Source organism: Vicia villosa, unplaced genomic scaffold, assembly GCF_029867415.1.
Source record: "Vicia villosa cultivar HV-30 ecotype Madison, WI unplaced genomic scaffold, Vvil1.0 ctg.002710F_1_1, whole genome shotgun sequence".
NCBI lineage: Eukaryota > Viridiplantae > Streptophyta > Magnoliopsida > Fabales > Fabaceae > Vicia > Vicia villosa.
In genome coordinates, this window is record NW_026706009.1 from 193,880 (window position 1) to 217,732 (window position 23,853).

Below are 23,853 nucleotides of genomic sequence, written 5' to 3' on the forward strand. Positions count from 1 at the left end.
TCGGTGAAACCACACCTACGTATGAAGGGTCAAGTCCACAACCCAAAGAAAGGAAATTTACTATCAGTAGCTTAGTATGTTTAGAGTTACAAGCAATAAGAAGCCTATGTTGTTCAATGTCTCTTCCTAACACTACCCAATGACTTTCTATTTAGAGTCTCCCCCTAAATCTAAGAATCCACCGACTTTTTTCCTCTATCACACAACGCGTGATAGGAGATTACAACCACTAAACCCTAGTGATCAACTTCAACCAACAACATAAGTCATGTTGAATTTTACAACTCAATTAGACAAACCTTCTATGCCAAGTTACTAAAACATAGAGGTATACGTATAGAATTTACACTAATCCTATTAACGCATTAGCTTGAACTAAAAGACACAAAACTTAGCACTCTAAAAATTTTCAATGAATACTTGAATTCTTGAATTCCAAATCCAGTTATGTCATCCTTATATAGCAATTCTTCATGGAAATTTGATTTGATCTCGTCTAGAAGTAATGCAGATTTTGTTCGATATTTGATTTGTTCCTTGAATATCACCAACAAAAAATATGATTTGGTTTGTTACAAATATAAATTTAAATATCTTTAAATTTTATTTGATCTTCACAACTGTCCAACAAATTATATAATCATATTGTTAACTTAGTAACAATAAAATTTGATCCAATCGTTAATCAGAGAATCTTCTAAAACACAACAATCAAGTCTTGATGCGCAAGGAATGTCGAGCAGCATGTTGAGACGTCGTGTCCAACATGTGTACCTTATGCACCTTTATACATCTTTAGCAAGCTAGATCAACTTTAACACTTTGAACATTTATTCCATGTTGTGTTTCGCAAAATATAACCAATCCAAAGGACCAGTTCACAAAGAACTCCAGTGTCTATCTTCGTCAAAATGGTTCTCTGAAGTGAAGATAGACCAGACCGACTCATCCACTCTCCATCTTTGGCGGGAGACTATGAGGAACCCTTTGGGTAAACTTCAGCCCATGTCTAGCAACCTTCTACTATTTTTTCGGGCCTTTCTCCTAAAAACAATTAAGAGTACACATATTATAAAACACAATTAAAATTTTAATATTATTCAATATAAAGTAAAATGTCATTTACTTACCTCATTGAATCATAAATGTCAAACAACATGATGCTCATACTTTAGCAAAAGAGACGTGTCGTACGACCATCTAGAAAAGTCAATCTATTGTGGAGTGGATGCAGATGCACCATTATGCTCTTCCTCACCTACCAACATTGATAGAGTGTCACATCCTAAACCACACTATGAAATCCCACTGCCTCGTGTTCGCACCACTGTCAAAAGAATAAAAAAAACATCAAAAAAAACAAACTAGAACACATTTTGAAAGAGTTCGGTGCATTAACTTTCCAAAAAACCAGAACACTATGTAAAGGAGTTCCAGTAAAGATGTCACCCAACCGAAAACTTTAGCCTAGAAGTTCCGGTATGTAGCGTAAAAACCGGAAGACTTAGCCTAGGAGTTCCGGTGAAATCACAAAATTAGAGAATTTACTGAATTTGTTCCAGTTTTGTTTTTGTGAACCGAAAGAGTTGTTGGAAGTGTTCCGATATGCCAATTTTTTTCTCGTTTTAAAGAGTTCAAAAACGACAATGACGAAAAAGTGAAAATTTGTAAAAGATAAACTATTTAAATGAAGGTATTTTGGTATAAAAAAAGTAAAGCAAGGAGTAGACTGATAAATAATGAGATATAGGGTAATGTTAAAAAAAAAAAAAAGGCAAAAATATATAAGGCGTCCTTTAAATTATTTTATTGAAAAATTGTGATCCTTTACATTTTTTTTCCAGTGAGTCCTTTAACTTAACTAATGTGTGCACTTTTGATCTTTTTTTCCTTTTTTTTAATCTAAAATTAAACCAATCATCCAAAATACATAAACTTGCAACAAAATACTACATATATACTAACATCTTAAATACATAAAATAACATTTAAACATATTTAAAAATATAAAGTCAGGTCCTAATTAAAAAAATTATTTAATGAACCAAATTATTAAAAAATCGTCGGCCACCATGTATTCTACCAAATCTGTAAATTGCATAACCATTTAACTCTTAAAAAAAATGGAAGGAGTTATTCGTCTCACATGTACTCAGCGACTGGTTCACATTAGATGAAATCATTGCTCAATATTTACCTTATCGTTCCTTCATTCATAGCATGAATCTACACTCCATGGTTTCCTTACCTTCTCCAGTTGCTGTCACTGCAACTCTTAACCTCCACCCACAATTCAGAAAATATCCAACAGCTTCTTTTCCACTACATAAGGTACAAATTTTCTATTTCATTTTCTCACAGCAATAAATTTTGGTTTGTTATGTACTTGTTTTTCTGTTTAAACTGTGTTAAGCACTTCTATAATAAGTTGTTTATCCAAACAGACCTTAATTGAAATAAGTTAAAAACAGCTTATAAACATGTCATGAGTTTTCTTGTATACGCTTTCTCAAACACTTATACAGAGATTACTAGTGTATTAGTCCAAATAAGTTGTTCAAGAGTCAATTCAACAACCATACCCTAATTCCCAACTTTAATGGACTTGCAAAATTATAGTTAATTCTATAATCAAGCTTATTCATAAGCGCTTATTTTGATAAGCACTTGTGCTATAAGCTGCAAATAAGCCGTTTATCCAAACAGATCCTTAATATTTACCTGCATCTTATGCTTTCAGGGTCAAAGCATTTCATTACAGAAAAGGCACATATCAACACATTTGGATCCAAACAAGCACCTTAATTTTCAAGAAGCACTTTCATTGGCAAAAGAGGGTAAAGAAGAAGTAGATACATCTTTCTACATTCCCTTGTTACAACAATGCTTAGAAAATGGCTCCTTTTCATCTACACAAATTATTCACTGCAACATAGTGAAAACAGGTAACCATGAAGACCCTTTTTTGGCAACATTTTTGCTCAATGTTTACGCCAAATGCGGTAACATGGAGTGTGCTCGAAGAGCATTTGATCACATAAACCGGAAAAATGATGTTGCTTGGACCAATTTAATGAAAGGTTATGTGCAAAACTCGATGCCAGATCGCGCTATACATTTGTTTCAAGAGATGCTGTTACATTCGGAGTGCTACCCTTCGACTCACACTCTTGCTCTAGTCCTTAATGCGTGTACATCTTTGCAATCTTTGAAGTTAGGAGAACAATTACATGCTTACATAATCAAATGCCATGTTGATTTTGACACGAGTATCGGCAACGCGCTTTGTAGTTTATACTCTAAATGTGGTGGTAGGTTGGAGTTTGGTCTAAAAGCGTTTAGAAGAATCAGAGAAAAGGATGTTATTTCTTGGACTGCAATGATTTCTTCTTGCGGCGAGAATGGTAAACCTATGAAGGGTTTGAGGGTTTTTGTTGAGATGTTTTTAGATGAAGTGCAGGTTCAGCCTAATGAGTATACACTAACTTGTGTATTGAGTCAGTGTTGTGAGGTTAAGTGCTTAGATTTTGGGATTCAAGTTCATTCGTTGTGCGCTAAATTAGGATACGAATCAGACCTACGCGTTCGGAATTCTTTATTGTATTTGTACCTTAAATGTGGTTGTACTGGTGAAGCTCAAAGATTGTTTAAAGGAATGGATGATTTCGATTTGGTTACTTGGAATGCTATAATTGCTGGACATGCAAAGATAATGGAACTTTCGAAGGATAATCTTTCTGCATACCGAAGTGGAAGTGAAGCACTCAAACTTTTCGCCGAGTTGAATCGGTCTGGAATGAGACCTGATTCGTTTACCTTCTCAAGTGTGTTGAGTGTTTGCAGTAGAATGATGGCTTTAGAACAAGGCGAACAGATTCATGCTCGGATGATCAAAACTGGCATTTTATCTGATGTTGTTGTAGGTTCTTCTATAATTAAGATGTATAACAAATGTGGAAGCATAGAGAAAGCAAGCAAAGTTTTTCTTGAGATGTCTATCAGAACAATGATTCTATGGACTTCCATGATTAATGGTTTTGCACAGCATGGTTGGTCAAAGCATGCATTAAATCTTTTCGAGGATATGAAACTTGTAGGAGTTAGACCTAACAAGATCACTTTTGTCGGTGTTTTAGCGGCTTGTGGAAATGCCGGTATGGCCGACGAAGCATTCAATTACTTTGAAATTATGCAAAAGGAATATAAACTTAAACCTGTGATGGACCATTATGCTTGTTTGGTTGATATGTTAGTGAGGCTTGGTCGGCTTAAGGAAGCTTTCGATTTTGTAAAAGAAATGGATTATGAGGCTAATGAGCTTATTTGGTCGAAACTGATTGCTGGTTGTCTAAGCCTAGGGAATCTAGAATTGGGATGTGATGCTGCAGAAAAGTTATTAAGTCTCAAACTAAAAGATACAGAGACATACGAATTGCTATTGAATATGTACGTCTCAGCCGGGCGGTTTGAGGAAGTTTCTTTGGTGAAGAATATAATGAAAGAAGAGGAAGTCGAAAAGTTAAAAGATTGGAGCTGGATTAGTATCAAAGACAGAGTGTATTCATTTGAAACAAATGACATCGCACAAGTCCAAACTTCACTGGTAAGTAAATCATTGGAGGATTTACTTGCGAAAGCGAAGAATCTTGGATATGAGATGTTAGAAAATGTGGAAATAAGTGACAAAGAACATGAAGAAAAGACTTCTTCTACCATTTATCATAGTGAGAAGCTAGCTATTGCATTTGGGTTGGAGAATTTGCCGAATTCTTCGCCAGTAAGAGTTGTGAAGAATACCTTGATGTGTAGGGATTGCCATAACTTTGTGAAGTACATTTCGACACTGACTAGTAGGGAAATCATTGTTAGAGATAGTAAGAGGCTACATAAATTTGTCAATGGACAATGCTCTTGTGGGAATGTTGGTGGTTTTCTCTTATATCCTCTATAAGATGCAGCTAAAAGTTCATAAGTTATTATCAAGAGATGACCGAAAGCAGATAATTTTTTTCACATTTCTACCTTTACTTCTATAACACATAGGTACTTTATAGATCGACAAGTTTTGAATTGTTAAAGGAAGTTCAATTTTGATTTTTGAATGTAGCTTCATAAAAACAAAATTATACCATGCATTGACTAGGTGACAATCCGTTTACATACGATAAATTCTGCACAAATGGTTTGCACATCAAAAGTAGTCCAAATTCAAGTGTAAACCATGATTGGAAGTTCACTAGTTTGTTTGATTTAGTGATGCAGCGCCAAAAAGAAAACTTATAAACTAAACATAATTCATGCACTTTAATATACAACAGTGTTAACCAATACCACGAGAACTATTAGTACATACTCAATCAACACTTACACTCTTCTAACTGTAAAATCTGGATACATTGTAAAGGCAAGACCAAAAAAGGGACAAAAGGAAATTTACAAACACCAAACTCGCTATTCTTGTCATTACAGTTTACACCTGATTCCTTTTCCTCTTTTGAATTTGAATCTGTTCTTGTATTTGTGGATGATAAAAAGGCCTGAATTGGTTAGATACTAAAGAGGTGACTCGGGTGTTGTCTGTAACGTAACACTTCCATATAAATATATATTTTATGCAGCTAGACTTTTTTTCTCCATCCATTTTCACAAATAGATTTTGTTCGCCTCTGCTTTTAAATAAAAAACAAAAGACACCACAAGCAACAAAACTAGGGTCTTTTGCTTCTATTCTTGGGGGTCTTCAATTTGCTTGTTTCATAAGGCGATTTCCAAATGATATCTTCGAGGTTGCTAGAAAAATTCTTGTAAAACTGTAACATAGAAGAGGTTTTTTTATTTTTTTCGTTAAAAGTACAATAAATTGATGGAAAGAATGGTGGGGTATAACACCAACCATACAAACAACTTTTAAAAACTGACCTTGAGATATTCACTGGAATCTCCAGCTGCTTTCTGAATATCCACCATGAAAAATGTGGGAGCAACTTCAAAAACCTTTTTGAACACACCAAAAAAAGAGACCAAGAAATGAAATTGTTAGCCGAAATGTTTAAGGGACTGTTTAAAGTCAAGAAGAGAATCATCATTTATCAACTTACTTCCAATATAACTGAGAAATGAGATTTCTTATTTGCTGAAATACCCTCTATTCTCATCTGAAAATATAGACCAAAGACCACTTCAGATTAATAAAATCAAGAAATAAGGCAAGCTTAATCTTAAGTTGAACTAACAGCAGATACAATGTATTAAGATTGATTTTTTAGAATAGATAAGTGAAAAAATGCTACAAAATAAACAATTGACCTAATCTATATATTATAAGCTACCAACCTTATAGTTACGAATATGCGTCTTGAATCCCATTGATTGTGCCACAACTTCCATACTTGTTAAAACCACTTTCACTGGCTTTTGAGTGACAAAGCGTGTTTGGTATTTCATAGTGTCCTTAAGATAATGACAGAATATGGGAGATCAATTATGCATATTTTCATAGCAAGCCATATTAAACGGGCATTTGCACATGATTATTGAGTCATAGAATAGAAAATAAATAACAGTGTAACTTAAAAATAAAAAATAAAAAAGAGATACCTGTCCCCGATCAAAGATTGAAGCAAGGTTTAAGCCTTGAGATAACATTATCATGTCGAATGCATTAAGAACTAAAGGACCCGTGTCCTCAACCTCACATTGCGGATTATCCCTCTGATCCTTCAATAACAAAATAATCAGTATGTCAATATAACTGATACAATTTTCAAATCAATATGCATGAAACAGAAAGTCTCCTCCTGAATTGAAGGGGCGTAAAAAGTTAAGATAACTGTGACGATAGTTTTGGCTTTCATCAGTACCTTTCAATCAACATCTCCTTCATCATCATTGATCTTTTGAGTTTTGAGTAACCAGAGATTTCAACGTTATTAATTGTCCTACTTTTAACACATCTTGCAACTTAAATATACTTAAGATTGAGTAATGTTAAATTTTCTTGTATAAAAGAGAGAGGAGTATATAATAAATATACATAAGGCTTAACCTACTTAATCCCGAAGACTAGGGAATAGGATCAATTAAGAAGAGAATAGTATCATAACAAATACGATAATATCTCAACAAATATCTTCCACTGATATTGTTATTTTGTACTCCAAAAAAATCAAGGTAGGAGGACAGGACATTCACAATGTATCCAATCCATTCCAATTCGAAGCTGATAGGGTACATTCAGAGAGGCTGAGGTGAATTAGCTCAAATGTTAAAAACTCCTACAATATATAACTTCTCCTAATGCAGAATGAAAATATTAACAGACCTCATCACTGTCAAATGCAGCATTTATATCGTCCAGATTTACATCTTCATACTCGAGGAGATGGACAGGAACATAGCTTTTTTGGAACCACTCGTCACTTCTAATCTGCTCAATGGTAATACGCTGAATTCAACATGCACACGAACACACATGGATGAGAATGAGAAAGACTCTGGTCAAATATTGCAATGAAGTATATATTGTATCCACTAGACTGAAGTGTATATATATGGAGTGTAAAGTTTGCACTACCAGGCATCTATGAAAGCCCCAATATAAGATCTATGACAAAATTCTAGCCTAAAATAATTTCATTACCAAGATTGATAATTACATATCATGACACGCTAGGACATTCTAGATCCCTTGAGATGCAACATGAATTTTTTCATGAATACAATTAGTTTTCAGTTTCTGAACTCGGACAACATTAATTATAAACTGATTGATGCTGAGATGCCATGTTTTAAACCTCTTTAGACATTAATAAAAAAAATTATTCTGCAAAGGAAATTCTTACATGTTCAGGGTTTGGGTCCAAAATTCTCTGTATCAAAGATTTCGCTCCCACAGGAAACCAAGCAGGGCATGAAAACTCCGCTTTGTCAATCTGCAAGGAAATAAGAAAAAATCATCACCTTTGATAAAAATATGAATTTTCTTTTGAACAAATTATTAGACTATGTAGTATGTCCTGACTCCCAAGCCTTTTGACACAAAAAATTCATTATCACAAGAACTTGTATGAACAGCAGCCAGCACCTCTTAGATAATGCAGCCGACATATTATGTCAGTATATGCAATTGCACGATATATAGATAAAACAAACACTCCTTCTGGTCACTATTATAAGCAACACTTCATTTTGTATCTCGTCAATATAGACTAGAATAGTTACATCAGTTATTCAATGAATAAACTAATGTATCTAGTATATCGATACAAAATGAACTTTTCCATATAATAGTGACCCGTGGAGTATTCAACAATGGAAAATCCATCTACAAACAGAAAAAGGAAGATTTGATGTCTAAATCCATGCCTTACTGTATAGCGTGGTAAGATCAAGCTCATCAAAGGGAAGATATCCCGCCATTAGAACATAGAGGATAACGCCACAGGACCAAACATCTGCTGGAGCACCATTATAACCCTTGTGACTGAGTACCTGAGATCACAAAGATAAATGTCAAATAAAGAAAGCTCGAATACTAACATAGTGAGTAGCCAAAGTTGACATAAAATCATATTACGAGCGCAGTGAACAACACAAAAATTACCTCAGGAGCTACATAATTTGGAGTTCCACAAGTTGTCCGCAGCATACTAACCCCCTATGAAAATTTTCACAAATTTAAGCATGTGTATAGTATTCAAAACCTATATATGATCTGATCTACATGGAATCATAATTTCAAGTCAAGTTTATGAATATGTGTAACAATCTCACTTTTTCTGGCAAAGCACTCAAACCAAAATCTGAAATCTTCATATTTCCTAGTGAATCAAGTAAAAGGTTTTCCGGCTGCAAAGGGGGAGGAAAACTGTTAGACGACACTATGATATGGATGAAGAAAACATTCCAGGTTTCAGTCAGTGCAAACCTTTAAATCTCTATGATAAACTCCCTTACTGTGGCAATAATCTACACCATCAATAAGCTGTTGGAAGTATCTCCTAGATTCAGCTTCACTGAGACGCCCGTGGTGTACCTGCACCATTCTTATCTTCATTATATCTTCAATGCCAGAAAAAGTGCCAATAAAAATCACGATTGAAGCTTAACAAAAAAAAAAAAAACCATCGATCCATTTTTAGCTACTCACAATTTTATCGAACAATTCACCACCTGTGATGAACTCCAATATGATATAAATCTTAGTACGGCTGGCCAGAACCTGAAGAAAACCATCATTTAAAATAGAACGAAGCACTTTTAACAGTGACAACAAACAAGATAGAAACATTTATTAATATTGGATCGTTGGAGCAGTTCTACTATACCATATATTTTGAAGGATAATAAAGTACAAGAGAAAAGGAAATTTCCAAACCAAGTCAAATTCAAAAATGATTCCTACAATATTTAGGTTTTACTTTACTAACCTTAAAAGACTTAAGAAGCTTACAAGTTAACTTTATTTCACACTTCACACATTCATCAGGACTTGGAGAACAAATGATTAATTTCAGATCAGAACCCAAACAGCCCCTTAATTACCTTTAAAAAGGAGAAAGAAACAATATCTACAGACAATAACATATGACATACCTCATGGAGGCGAACAACATATGGATGTCTGACTAGCTTCATAATAGAAATCTCCCTCTTGATCTGCGTTAAATTAAAACAAATAAATAAACAAATAGCAAACATAGTAATGTAAATAGAAACCATAGCAATCACAAATATAGTAAGCATCAAACCTCTTGTATCTTAAAAAACGGGAAAAAATCCAAGCAAAAATAAACGTCTTAAACCCCACCCGCTCGTCACTTACCGGGATGCCAATTCAATCAAAACATTTACCATCACTCAAGAATTAAAAAGACTTACATCCACAACCACATTCCTCTTGCTAGTATTATTAATAACCACACCGAAACTCCATATAACCACATGCAATGCATCAATAAAATTAACTTACTATGAGTAGAAACTATAAAATGAAGCAATGAAAACACTCTATGTTTGAGTAGGCGTTATCAAATCAAATGTGATTTTGAATAAAATTCATTTCTCTACAATTGAGCTGACTTATGAGTGAATGTTCTTACTCTAAAAGCTAAATTAGCCTAAAACTTGAAGTAAATTTTTTGATCCAGTAGAAAAGCTACATTTTATCACTCTACATTCCGAGGAAAAAACATAGTGAACACACTGCATGTCTCGATTGATTGTGGAATAGTTTTGAGATGTTTGGTTTTTTTTAAAGTAGAATAAATTCTGTCTTCAGAATTGATTTTACTTAAAGTTAAAATTTATAGCTTTTGAGTTTAAATGTGATTTTTTATATTGAAATTCACTAATCAACTCAATTTTACTTAAGATTATCCAAACATAAATCGATTTACATCCAACTCACTTTTAACCAGAATCAATTCTACAAAATCAACTCACTCAAAATCAATTCGCGTCGCTATAGAACTAAACATAAATCACTTTACATCCAACTCACTGTTAACCAGAATCAATTATACAAAATCAATTCTCGTTGCCGCAGAACCAAACACACTTACTAAAATCAAATTCTACTTGAAACAAAATCAATTACAAAACTCTTCAATTCAAACACACGCAAACTAAATATACTCCTTAGGTTATATCTACAATCTACTTCACCACCACCACCAACAACAACAACAACGCGTTAAAATCTCTAAAATTAACCAAAATTAACAACAATTGAACGAAATTGATCATGCTTAGAACAAAAATCGAGTACCTGATCGGCCATTTTATGCTTGATGATGGTGCTACGATCGAGAATCTTCATAGCAACGCTTTCACCAGTTTCAGTATTCTGAGCGAACTTAACCTTCGCGAAGGTTCCTTCACCAATTGTTCTTCCAATTTCATACTTCCCCACTTTTCTCAACACCATGCTTCGTTTTTTTTCTTCTTCTCTCTTTATTCTTTTCTTGTTCTAATCAACAACTATAACTTAAAATCATTTCACTCTATAAGTTTATCACTTTAACAGCGATTAGTGAATTGATTAATGGGTTGATTAGTTAATTAATTAGAATAGATTATCTTCTCTTTTTTTTAAGTGAAAAGAAGGAAGGGAAACTGGGAGTATGATGAGTGAGAAAGGAAAGTGGATTTGGTTTGGGAGGTGAGAGAAGGAATTAAAAATGAAAAGGTGCGAATGTGAATGAAACCTTTTTGTTTGAAAATTGAAATATGAAAATTGGAAATTTGAATTTGTGGGTGATGATTTTAATATGTGCGACTTTGGATTTGGGGACCGGAAAAGACGGCTTTTATTTGGAATTAAAAAGTAAAGTTGACACTTGCCAAGTTTATCAACAACAAAATAAAATTAACATAATTCATGTTACAACTTTTAAGATGATAAAAATGTGTCGAATTATGATTTGATAGTGTTTACAAATACTTGAAGTATGTGGTAAAATGATTTATATATGATGATTGAGTGGACATTTTAATTTGAGTGAATGGGTGAGAAGAGAGAAAACAATTAAATTGACATTTTCTTTTGAGTGATTTGGTGAGAAGAGAGAAAACAATTAAATAGATATGAATCACAAGTAAAGTATTTTGAGTTATTTCGTCCACAGTCCACAGTATGAGAATGAAAGTGGAGATTGAGCAGATTATAGAAGTACTCTAGTAAGTAGCATTAACTTGTTGATTATCATCAAAGTAAAGTAAGTAAATTCCAAACTTTTCTTAAATTTTATTTTTCAAGCATTTTCATTGAGGATAAGGAAAAGTTCAAGTTAGTGATTATGACGAGAAGTAGTCAGACTGTATTTTTAGAATTTAAATTTATTATTTTTAAGTGTTTTTATTACTAATACATTTCTGTTTTGTAGGTTTTAATAAAGAATCCAAAGATTCGTGAAAAGGACCAAACTATGTTGAAATCTGCCTAATCTGGCAATTTCATAGCATTTTACGATGAAAGTTACGATGAAAAAGTAAGGAGAACGGTGAAACACGGAGAACGGAAGAAAATCATAGAAAATGCATAAGGCATGTAATAGCAGCACACTCCAATGCAATAACGGGGCTATTGAACTTCATCAAGACATCGCAACTCTCAACAAGCTTAGAGATGTGATCCAAACTTTCTACCTTAATTGCAAAAACAAACAAAAAATCAAATCACGACACGTCTACAAGACATTATGGAGCCATCAAGCCCTATAAGAAAAAAACGGTGTACTCATTAGCATAGTAATGTTATCTCAACTTTACGCCAACACTTGGAAGCAACTTAATGATCAATTGTGACACACTTAGGTTATGACACAACCTAATTTTACGGTATCAAGATTTTATCTATAAATATAAAAATGTCACTACTATAAATAACACATCTATTTAGAACCGAGGTTATAAATTTATATGTGAGAGAAAGTGAAAAAATATGTTTAAAGAAAGTGAGGAGTGAGATATTAAAGCTCTTGATATTGGATATGAAAATATGAGGCAAAGGACCTCTATTTATAGGTTAGAGGTTGTCATAAAAAAGAAATTTGTTTGTGGCCAAAATTAATGAGTTAATCAATTGGCACCATGCTCCAATCAATTGGTTGACCTAAAATTAATCGTTTATAAGGTTTTAAAAAGAAAGAAACGTTTAGGATGCATTTTTGCACTAACCCATGGATTGTGTATAAGTTCCACTCGATTGGTCAGTATAAAAAGTGTCTAGAACTTTTCTAACACCTACTGATTCAACTGACACCATGCTCCAATCAATTGGTTGACCTAAAATTAATCGTTTATAAGGTTTTAAAAAGAAAGAAACGTTTAGGATGCATTTTTGCACTAACCCATCGATTGTGTATAAGTTCCACTCGATTGGTCAGTATAAAAAGTGTCTAGAACTTTTCTAACACCTACTGATTCAACTGACACGACTTTAAAACATTTTTTAGGAGTATTTTTTATAGAAAAATAAGTTTGAAAACTTGTTTTAGTGTGTGTGTGTGTGTGTGTGTGTGTGTGTGTGTGTGTGTGATTAGCCATATAACTCTATGATAAAACCCTTATGCTTTTACAACATATTGTTCACTCAGACACGATAAGGCGAGCTTTCACACTTTCTGTCTTTCACACTTTGAAGCTTTAAGACTTGTCAGACAATCCACTCATACAAACACTTGCTTGACTTCTTCTTGGAGATGAGGCTTGAGATTTATTCTGGTGTCATCATCATAAAATATTTGTAGTGATCATTAAACATTAGATTTGTTTGCTTGCATATCTAACAGCTTGTTATGCTTGCACTTTAGTTATTATCATCAGAAAATTGTTGTCATCATCAAAAGCATATTTATCTTCAGGAGAGCTTCTTTGATCACTAACCTGCAAAATATGGTTCTACAACGTTGTTAATTGGTGGGAGGAGTTGGGTGAACATTAGAGTTATTAAAAAGAGTTTGATCCCTTTTGAACTTTGTTCAGGATTAAAAAATAATTTCAACAAAATCTTATTGGTTGGAGGTAATGCGGTTGAGTCTGGGTTGGTAGATGCAACATTTGTACCTAATTGAAAAGTTTATCAGATTAAATTTTACAATTTAGGCCTCCCTATATGAGGTAAACCTCCCCGCCTTTATTTTTGGTATACAATGGTGGATCAAATCAAGTTGAAGCTTCCTAGTTGGGAGAGTAGAAACCTATTTATGAGATATAATTTTGTGTTATGTAAGTCTATAATGTATTGTTAGTGGATTATTTTTTTACCTTCTTCAAGGCTCTCATAAGTATATTTGTTCTATTGAATTCTTATTTAAATATTTCCTATGGTGTGAGAGTGCAGTTGCTATATAAATCAATTTGATTAAATTGGAGACATTTTGTTTTTATTGGACTAATGGGGGTTTAGGATTTCAAGCGTGAGCCATATTAATTTTTCTTTGTTAGAGAATTTGTGGTGGATGAAGATAGTGGATAAAAGGATTGTTGTTTAAAGTATTAGGTGTCAAATATAGGGTTATAGCTTTGAATCTTATTGGCTTGTGTGATGAGGGAAAATAATTTATTTTTGGAAGAATATGTGGTTAATGTGTGGGTTACTAGTTTGTTAGGGTTATTTGTGTCCTACCTAATAATGCATGTTCTCTCTTATTCAATTTTGCGGGTCTCACTTATTTTAAAAAAATCTAAAAAGTGCTTTTTTGTTATTTGGCTGACATGCGGTTGATATATTTAAAAAGAAAGAATGTGAACACTCTGGTACCTTTAAATTTAGTTGGATACCATATTTTCAATCAATCAAATAGAACAATTTCATGCTACGTCACTTCTGATTTAAATTTATTTTAAAATAAATTAAAATTTTATAACAGTTTACACTAAAAGTACGGGTACTCAACTTAAATTTCTGTTTAAGTTGAAAGTAATCATTTACTATCTCATATAAGTATTTTTTTTTAATGTATTTCTAATAATTATGTAAAAGGGTGAGTGAGTTTAGTTCAAATGATAAATGTTAATTTAGTTAAATGTGTGTAAAATTTAAAAATAACACATTATATTTGCTTTAATTGTTGTATTTTATAATAATTTAACTAATTGCTAAAAAAAATTCAAAATGTCTAAAAGCCATAATGTTTTGTATTACGTTTAATTTGTTATAGAACTATATAAAACAATATAAAGATCAAAGAAAGAAAGAGAAGAGAGAAATTAATACTGTAGTATCTTCTTCAAAAGTACAATTTACATTGCAATGTGGATCTTATTTATAGGACTCAAGGGAGATGGAAAATCACAATTATTAATAGGGAATATGAAGATGAAAAATAAGAATAAGGATGAACATCCACTTTTATCTTTATTCATAACATTCCCCCTTAGATGTCCATTAAGGATATGTCTCGCTAAAACCTTACTAGAAAAAACCCAGTGGGTAAAAATCTAATGAAGGAAAAAGTACAATATCATTTCATTTCTCCCCCCCAGCTGAACGATCATTTCTTCGATGAAGACCAATCTTTTATACTAGTTGATTAAAAATTCTACTTGGGAGTGACTTTGTGAAAAATTCTGCAAGATTATCACATGAACAAATTTGTTGGATGCTTATATCACCACTCTTTGAAGATCATGAGTAAAAAAGAACTTTGGAGAAATATGTTCTATTTGGTCTCCTTTAATGTAATCATCTTTCAATTGAGCGATGCATGTAGTATTATCTTCGTATATGGTCGTTGTATTTGATTTTTTAGAAGATAAACCACAAGTATTTTGTATGTGCTGAATTAATGATCTCAACCAAACACATTTCTGACTTGCCTCATGTAATGCTAAAAGTTCTGCACGATTAGATGATGTTGTTGTTATGGTTTGTTTTACCGATCTCCATGAAATAGTTGTACTCCCACATGTAAACAAATAACATGTTTATGATATAGCATTATGAGGATCTGACAAGTAACCTGCGTCTGCATAATCTGTTAATTGGAATGTGGATACTTTGGTATAAAACAAACCCATGTCTATTGTACCTCTAAGGTAACGAAGTATATGTTTTACTCTGTTCCAATGTCTTCGTGTAGGTGAAGAATTGTATCTTGCTAACAGATTTACAGTAAATAATACAGCAGGACGTGTATAATTAGCAAGGTACATTAGTGCTCCAATTTCACTGAGATATGGTACTACAGAACCAAGCAATTCTTTATTCTTTTCTCGAGGTCTGAAAGGATCTTTATCTACATCTAATGATCTAACAACCATTGGAGTAGACAACAGTTGACATTTGTCCATATATAAGCGTTTTAACACTTTTTCTATTTAGCTTTCTTGATGAACAAATATTCCATTGTCCAAATGTACAATTTGCAAACCTAGACATAATTTTTTCTTTCCTAGGTCCTTCATCTCAAACTCTTTCTTTAAAAAAATCATAGCTTTTGGGAGCTCTTTAGGAGTTCCAATAATATTTAAGTCATCCACATATATAGCTATTATTGCAAATTCTTTTCCTGATCTTTTTATGAAAATAAAAGGACAAATGGAGTTATTTGTATATCCTTATCTAAGAAAATATTCAATAAAACGATTATACCACATTCGTTAAAATTGTTTCAGCCCATAGAGAGACTTGTTCAATCTTATGGAGTAGTTTTCTCGAGATTCGGCGTTGTGTGCATATGGTATATTGAATCCCTCAGGGAGTTTCATGTAAATTTCATTATCAAGTGAACCATACATATAAGCTGTTACAACATCCATCATATGCATATTAAGTCCTTCATGTGCTATAAAGCTTATTAGATATCAAAAAGTGCTTGCATCCATTACAAGTGAATATGTTTCATCAAAATCAATTCTAGGTCTTTGCGAAATTTCCTGAGCGAAAAGTCAAGATTTATATATATATATATATATATATATCACAATGTCACCTTTTTCATTTTGTTTTCATACGAAAATCCATTTGTATCCAACTGGCTTCACATCTTGAGGTGTTCGGACTACAGGTCCAAAAACTTGTCTTTTGTAAACTATGTGTAATTCTCGTTCAATTGCATCTTTCCATTTTGGCTAGTCCCCACTTTGTCTACAAATTTTGATAGACGTTGGTTCCTGATCCTTTTTGCCATTTTTATCATTTTGTGTTATATTGTATGCAAAACCATCATTAATGTTGACTTCGTTTCGGTTCCATTGTATTCCATTTTGGACATTGTTTATCGAGTTCTCTTTATTTTCATGAGTTTCAAGTACCTGATCATTCTCTTCTAGAGAGGAAATGTTTATTATGCCTGAAGGTTCTTTTAGATTTTCTATATCTTCACTTGGGCCATCTTTATTCTTAGCTCCCTTTCTTGTTCGAGGATTTTTATCTTTGGAATCGATTGGTCTGCCATGCTTCAGGCGTGGTTGAGACTCATTGGATATCCAACAGGGATATCAATTTTTATTGGAGTATTTGCAACTGGTATATATGATTTAGTCACACCTTTTGGACCAGTGAATGCATTTGGTAATTGATTTGCTAAGTTTTGTAGCTAAATTATCTTTTGAACTTCTAGTTCATATTGTTTTGTTTGAGGATCAAGATGAGATAATGATAATTCACTCCAACTGATCTCTTTTTCCAGCTTGTTGTTCTCTCCCCTAATGTTGGAAAATTGGATTCATCAAAATGACAATCAGCAAAAAGAGCAGTGAATAAATCTCCTGCTTTTGGTTAAAGGTACTTTATATTAGCTGGAGATTCATATCCAACATATATTTCCATCGTCCATTGTGGACTCATCATATTGTGTTATGGTAGAGAAATCGGAACATATACCGTACATCCAAAAAAAATTAGATGGGAAATATTAGGTTCTTTACCAAAAACTAATTGTAAAGGGGAAGAAGTGTGGTAACTCATTAGCCTGATGGGAATCAATGTTGCAGCATGCCAAATTGCATGTCCCCAAGCAAAAACTGGGAGTTTGTATCTTAAAATAAGTGGTCTTGCAATTAATTTTATAAGTTTAATAAATGATTCTGCAAGTCCATTTTGTGTATGAACATGTGCTACTAGGTGTTCAATGTCAATTCTAATAGACATACATTACTTATTAAATGCTTGAGATGAAAATTTTGCAGCATTATCAAGATGTATTTTCTTGACATGATAATCGGGGTAATGGGCTCTTATTCGAATCAGTTCAGTTAGCAATCTCGCAAACGTTTGGTTGCAAGTTGACAATAAATAAACATGTGACTATCTAGTTGATGCATCAATTAAAATCATAAAATATCTAAATGGTCCACATGATGGGTGTATTGGCCCACAAATATCACCATGTATATGCTCTAAAAAACTAATAGATTCAGTTCCAGTTTTTATTGGTGATGGTTGAATTATCAACTTCCCTTGCGAGCAAGAGCTGCATGAGAACTTATTTGATTGAATAATTTTCCTACTCATTAATTAATGACCGCATGAATTTTCAATTATTTTTCGCATCATTATATAACCGAGATGGCTCAACCGATCATGCCAAATTAAAAATTTATCATTATTTATAAATTTCTGATTTACAGTTGTATGTGCTTCAGTTGTACTAATATAAATGTAGTACAAGTCAGAGGATAAAGCCGGTAACTTTTCCATTATACATTTTGTGTCCGATTTGTAATACAAAGATATTCAATCCCTCCATCATCTCATGTTTTAATATGGCAACCATTTAGGCGGATATCTTTGAAACTTAATAAATTTCTATGAGACTTAGAAGAATATAATGCATTATCAATGTACAATATTGTTCCTCCACGTAACAACATATTGACTCTTCCAGAGCCTTCGATTATTTTCGAGGTGTCAGATATAGTACTGACATCAGTCTTTTGATTCACTAAATTAGAGAAATATCTTTTATTCTTGAGAATTGTGTGAGTTATTGCACTGTCAGCAATGCACGTATCTTTATTACAGGTGCTAGTGTCCATATTCATTCTAAGAACAATAATAATTTTTAACAATAAGTTATAAGCGCACTTTAAAAACACAAGTCATTTAAACAATAAATTATATAAACAAACAAGTAGAAAATCCACTTTATTATTATTAGAAAATAAAATTCAAAACATCCATAAAAACTTATTAATAACTAAAAAGAAAATTTCCCATAAATTTTATTTCTTGACACTTCCATCTCCAATAAGGTGGATCAATTTTTCCACCTGAATCAACAAAGAAGTCACCAATATCTAAATGGGTAGCATCCATATTACTGTAATCTGGATCATCATGTTCATTAGCAAAGTGAGTCTCAATCATTTCCTTTTTATTTTTCTGTGATTTTTGAAAAAGATCAATAATGTGTTTTGGAGTACGACAAGTACGACTCCAATGACCTTTTCCTCCACAACGGTAGCAAGTATTTTTATTGGTTTTGCTACTCTGGACTTCTTTATCATTCTTTTCAATATTTTTTCCGCTTCCAGTAGAAGTATGTTTTCTTATGATTACCATTGCGACTACGATCAAAACCAAGACCATGAGCATAATTACTACCACGATCACAACCACGTGCGCATGCACGACTGCGACTATGGTTTTTCCCTTAGTGATCGTACCTTGCCACATTCACTTATGGGAATGGATCTGTACCAGTGGGACAAGCCTCGTGATTTTTCATCAATAGTTTATTATTTTGCTCAGCCACAAGAAGACAAGATATTAGGTCAAAATATTTATTAAATTATTTTTCTCGATATTGCTGCTGTAGGGGCACATTGGATGCATGAAAAGTGAAAAATATTTTTTCTAACATATCTTTATCAGTTACTTTTTCTCCACATAGTGTCAGCTTAGAAGTTATTCTAAACATTGCAGAATTATAATCACTTACATTTAAAATCCTGCAAACGTAAACGCACCCACTAATATCGAGCTTTTGGTAGGTAACCGTTTTTTGATGATCATATCTATCTTTCAAAATTTTTCACAAGACATGTGGGTCAATTACAGTAAGATATTCACTCTTAAGATCCTCATGAATGTGACGATGCAGGAATATCATGACTTTTTCCTTTTGTTGATCAGATGATTTATTTCCTTCTTCAATAGTGTCATCGTGATCTTTTGTGCTTAGATGAATTTTGACGTCTAGAGCTCATGTCAAATAGTTCTTTCCCGAAATATCAAGAGCCCCAAAATCCAATTTCGTAAGATTTGACATACTAAGCTCTATCATAAAAAATAAAAAATATTAAGTATTAAGTATTAAATATTATAATGAGATAATTATCCTAGAGGCAATATTAAATATTAATATTTAAAATTGTTAAGATTGATTAAAAATATACATGTTGATATTCTTTATGGTGGAGTATGATTGTCGGTAAAGACAATGAAAATTAATGTATTATCTTCAATCAAGGTGGAGATTGTTGGGTTTGGTTGAAAATATATATGTTGAAGAAGTCCAACATCGCTTAGTTTTGTGAAGGAAGAGGGAATCCAAAGCTATATTAAGGATTCAAGTTCTTTGTTTCAAGATGCACCAGTCAAAAACACTTTAAGCTTGTATTTGACTTTCTTCGTTCTCTTATGCTCCTGTATTAGAGTGTTGTGAGATGTAGTTAAATATTTATTTTGGAGGGTGTGGGTGTACAAGGGGCCTGAGGTATTTGAGGGTATATTATGTGTTGTAACAATTTTCACATAGGGTTATTCTCTGGTTGTCTATTGACAACGGCCGTGGTTTTTTCTCCGTTTTTGGAGTTTCCACGTTATATTTTGTGTTGTGATTGTGTTCCTTTTTTTTCTCTATGTTTGTTATTTTTCCCAACAAAAATAACACTTTTATAAATTCCAATATTTAAAATAACACCATAATAAAATGGATTGTCATATTAGTCTTAAAATTATCTACTTAAAAAAATCAAATTAGTGACAAAATACATCTTGCATTTTCTTTTAATTGTTATCTAATCTAAAATCTAAATTGTTAACTCCATCAAAATCATGAAATAATAATATTTCAAACAAATTTCAATCTCTTGACACAATAATAAATATAAGGATTTATACATTCTAGTATTTTAAAATAACAACCAATAATCTAGAGTGCTGACTTTAACAAAAAAAAAAAATCTCAACTTTCTTCTTTATGAGAACTAAAAATTTCCTGTTACATCTTAAACGAAAAATAGCATATAGAGCATTACAAGTTCTTCAGAAACTATACAATCTTATTTTACTATCCTTCAGGGATGCTTTGCTTTATAAGTTCTTCATGAACTATATAACTAATTTTTTACAAACAATGATCTAAAAATTATAACCATCATTCTTGGGTGCATTAAAATTATTTGTGTCATTTATCTGGAATGACGATCTTTTGACAACTTTTTAAAATTTCAAAAAGTCATCAATAATAGTATACTTTTCTAATGTTGAACAAAGGCTAAATAAATTATAGGGTTAAGTATGTTTTTGGTCCCTATAAATATCCCAAATTTCATTTTTAGTCCATATTAAAAAATGACATATTTTGGTCCCCATAAAATTATTATGCACGTAGTTTTAGTCCTTACTGTTATACCGATGTGCATTTTTGAATGATTATTTTACAAACATGTTTAGAAGGTTATAAAAAGTTCCTCGAAAAAAAATTAAAATTTAATTTCTAAGTCGAGATTTGTATTACTTTTATCATTATCTTTTGAAATTTAAAAAATTCATATTTAATTCTTCTCATTATAAAAAATTCTATAATTTGGTTAAGAAATATTTTATAATATTTTAAACACGTATGAAAAATACTTATTAAAAAATTTAAAATTTTAAGAGTAATTAAATAGTTTACAAAATTTCAAAAAATAGTAGGGACTAAAACTGCATGCATAAAAATTTTATAGGGGCTAAAATATGTTATTTTTTTAATAAGGACTAAAAATGAAATTTGAGATATTTATAGGGACCAAAAACACACTTAACCCTAAATTATATACATGAGATGGAAGCGAAAGAATCATACATGAGAGTTTCGTGCTGATAACATGTTATAAAACAATATAGAAATCAAAGAAAAGAAGAGGAGAGAGAAAATAATATTGTATCATATTCTTTAAAATTACACTTTACATTGTAATGTGAATCTTATTTATAGAGATCAAGAGAGATGAAAAATTACAACTATTAATAAGAAATGTGAAGATAAAAAATAAGAATAAAGATGAAGATTCAGTTTTATCTTTATTTATAACACCGCATTTTCATTTATTTTGTTTTTCTTAGACATTTTAAAACAGAAATGTTATTCTTACACCAAGCCATACACCTACACGGTATGTATGGACGACACTGTTCATGTACGGACGACATTGTTCATGTACGGACGACTACTATTCATGTACGGACGGAACTGTTCATGTTACTATTGATGAACATTACTTTACAGTAGTCACCAAATTTGGTTAATGCAGTGTAAAAATTTGGTTAATGTGGTAATGAAGTTGGTTAATGCAACATCCAGGTATTAAAAATAATTTTTAGCAGTCATCAAACTTGGTTAATACAGTGTAAAAATTTGGTTAATATGGTAATGAAGTTGGTTAATGCAACATCCAGGTATTAAAAATAATTTTTAGCAGTCATCAAACTTGGTTAATACAGTGTAAAAACTTGGTTAATACAGTAATAAAGTTGGTTAATGCAACATTCAGGTATTAAAAATAATTTTTAGCAGTCATCAAACTTGGTTAATGCAGTGTAAAAACTTGGTTAATGAAATAATGAAGTTGGTTAATGCACGTCCAGGTATTAAAAATAAACGTCCGTACATGAATAGTATTCGTTTGTACATGAATAATATTCGTCTGTATATGAACAATGTCGTCCGTATATGAACAGTGTCGTCCGTACATACGGTGTAGGTGTATGGCTTGGTGGAAGAATAACATTTTTGTTTTTAAAAGACATAATATATAGTATATTTTTGTTTTTAAAAGACATAATATATAGTATTTTAAATGTATTTGATTCTTGTTTCTAGTTTATGTTTTCTTAAGATATTTCGAGATTTCTTTTTAAATATTCTTTGTCATGTTTTTTTTTTTTTTTTTTTAACTGAAAAAAAAAATCTTCTTGAACAATATGGTAAAACATTGGCCACAACAACACATCACCATCACCTCTTTCAGCTATGCAGGGCCGATCCAAGGGGCGGCAAGTCAGGCGGTAGTTTAAAAATTGTTTGAGTTTCAAATTTATGTTTTTAAATTTAATTCTTAATATATATTTTTTAATTAACTTTTTATTGATTTATTTAATTAAAAAATTTAATCAATATTGTAAATACAATTATTTAATGTCTATAAATAATTTATTAAACTTAAATTTTTTCTAACTTTTAATATTATAATTTAGTATCATTCTCGCTCTCCCTCCATGTACATCTCCACCACCAATCTCAATCAAATATCAACGGAAATGAATTTTCCAACCTAGCACTCACATAGAAATTATAATTTAAATAAAATATACTTTTTTCTTAGTAAAAAAACCAATAATTAATTTAAATACTTAATTATTTTAATACTAATCATAATATTTTATCTTTTTTTTGTTTGATTTATATTATTTTGTTTGATGTATTTATATTATTTAAAATCAAGTTTTTCCACTTTTATATAATGAATCAAATTCACAAATAAATAGGAGGATAAAAAGAACATCGATGGTTTAGTAAACTTAGACCAAGTCAAACCTTATCACAATTAAAATAAATTAATAATACATTTGAATTAAAATATTTTTTCATTTAAAATGATGAGACATAATAAATATAAAATTTTAAAATATACTTAACAGTTAATCACTAAATTTGATGCTTTTTTTGAATTCATTGCTTCTTTTATTTTTTATTTTTTTGGAATAATAGCAACTTGACAATTGGGAAGATGGAGTTAAGAAGACTATTGATGAAGTTGAATATACATTTGAGCTAACAAGCACTCAAAAGGTCATCATGATCTTCTCGTCTTTATTTATATCATTAGATTCTTAATTCTAACAAAATGCTAAAAGTTTTGAGAAAAAAATATACATTGAAAGTGTAAATAATTTTACACTCTCAACTAATTAGGACTGTATTATATATTGTTATTTTTAAAAAAAGTTATGTGTCATAAACTAATTAAAAATAATTTATTAGAAGATTTTATACGGTGAGTACACTATCTTTAACTTCAAAAATTTTGTTTTATGCTAACAAGAAAAGTTCAACACTTTGTTCATCGTAATTCTTGTGCCTTATGGTCATTTTTTAGGTGATTAATCTTTTCTTTTTTATAAATTGAAAAATCTCC

At 31.6% G+C, this 23,853-nt stretch overlaps 2 protein-coding genes across 2 annotated transcripts; one reads left to right on the top strand and one right to left on the bottom strand.

Moving 5' to 3' along the window:
* Nucleotides 1-2,077: 2,077 nt before the first annotated feature.
* On the top strand, nucleotides 2,078-5,133 carry LOC131639608 (pentatricopeptide repeat-containing protein At3g24000, mitochondrial-like). The gene is made up of 2 exons (XM_058910091.1): nucleotides 2,078-2,331; nucleotides 2,741-5,133. Exons 1-2 carry the CDS (start codon nucleotides 2,221-2,223, stop codon nucleotides 4,949-4,951), a joined length of 2,322 nt encoding a protein of 773 aa, XP_058766074.1. The 5' UTR covers nucleotides 2,078-2,220; the 3' UTR covers nucleotides 4,952-5,133.
* Nucleotides 5,134-5,269: 136 nt separating this feature from the next.
* Nucleotides 5,270-11,273, bottom strand: LOC131639609 (CBL-interacting serine/threonine-protein kinase 8-like). The gene is made up of 14 exons (XM_058910092.1): nucleotides 10,769-11,273; nucleotides 9,595-9,657; nucleotides 9,149-9,220; nucleotides 8,927-9,034; nucleotides 8,773-8,847; nucleotides 8,603-8,656; nucleotides 8,365-8,490; nucleotides 7,842-7,931; nucleotides 7,322-7,444; nucleotides 6,598-6,717; nucleotides 6,334-6,450; nucleotides 6,099-6,155; nucleotides 5,920-5,994; nucleotides 5,270-5,810 (listed from the first exon to the last, which is right to left on the bottom strand). The coding sequence occupies exons 1-14, from the start codon at nucleotides 10,925-10,927 to the stop codon at nucleotides 5,709-5,711; spliced, it is 1,341 nt and encodes a 446-aa protein (XP_058766075.1). The 5' UTR covers nucleotides 10,928-11,273; the 3' UTR covers nucleotides 5,270-5,708.
* Between the last annotated feature and the right edge of the window lie 12,580 nt (nucleotides 11,274-23,853).

Excerpts from the sequence above, each read along its gene's own strand:
- LOC131639608 (XM_058910091.1), top strand. The coding sequence starts at position 2,221 with ATGAATCTACACTCCATGGTTTCCTTACCTTCTCCAGTTGCTGTCACT. Across the intron at positions 2,332-2,740 it reads CTTCTTTTCCACTACATAAG|GGTCAAAGCATTTCATTACA; the intron begins GTACAAATTTTC and ends TTATGCTTTCAG.
- LOC131639609 (XM_058910092.1), bottom strand. The coding sequence starts at position 10,927 with ATGGTGTTGAGAAAAGTGGGGAAGTATGAAATTGGAAGAACAATTGGT. Across the intron at positions 8,491-8,602 it reads CAAATTATGTAGCTCCTGAG|GTACTCAGTCACAAGGGTTA; the intron begins GTAATTTTTGTG and ends TTGTGATCTCAG. Across the intron at positions 5,995-6,098 it reads ATTTCTCAGTTATATTGGAA|GTTTTTGAAGTTGCTCCCAC; the intron begins GTAAGTTGATAA and ends GTGTTCAAAAAG.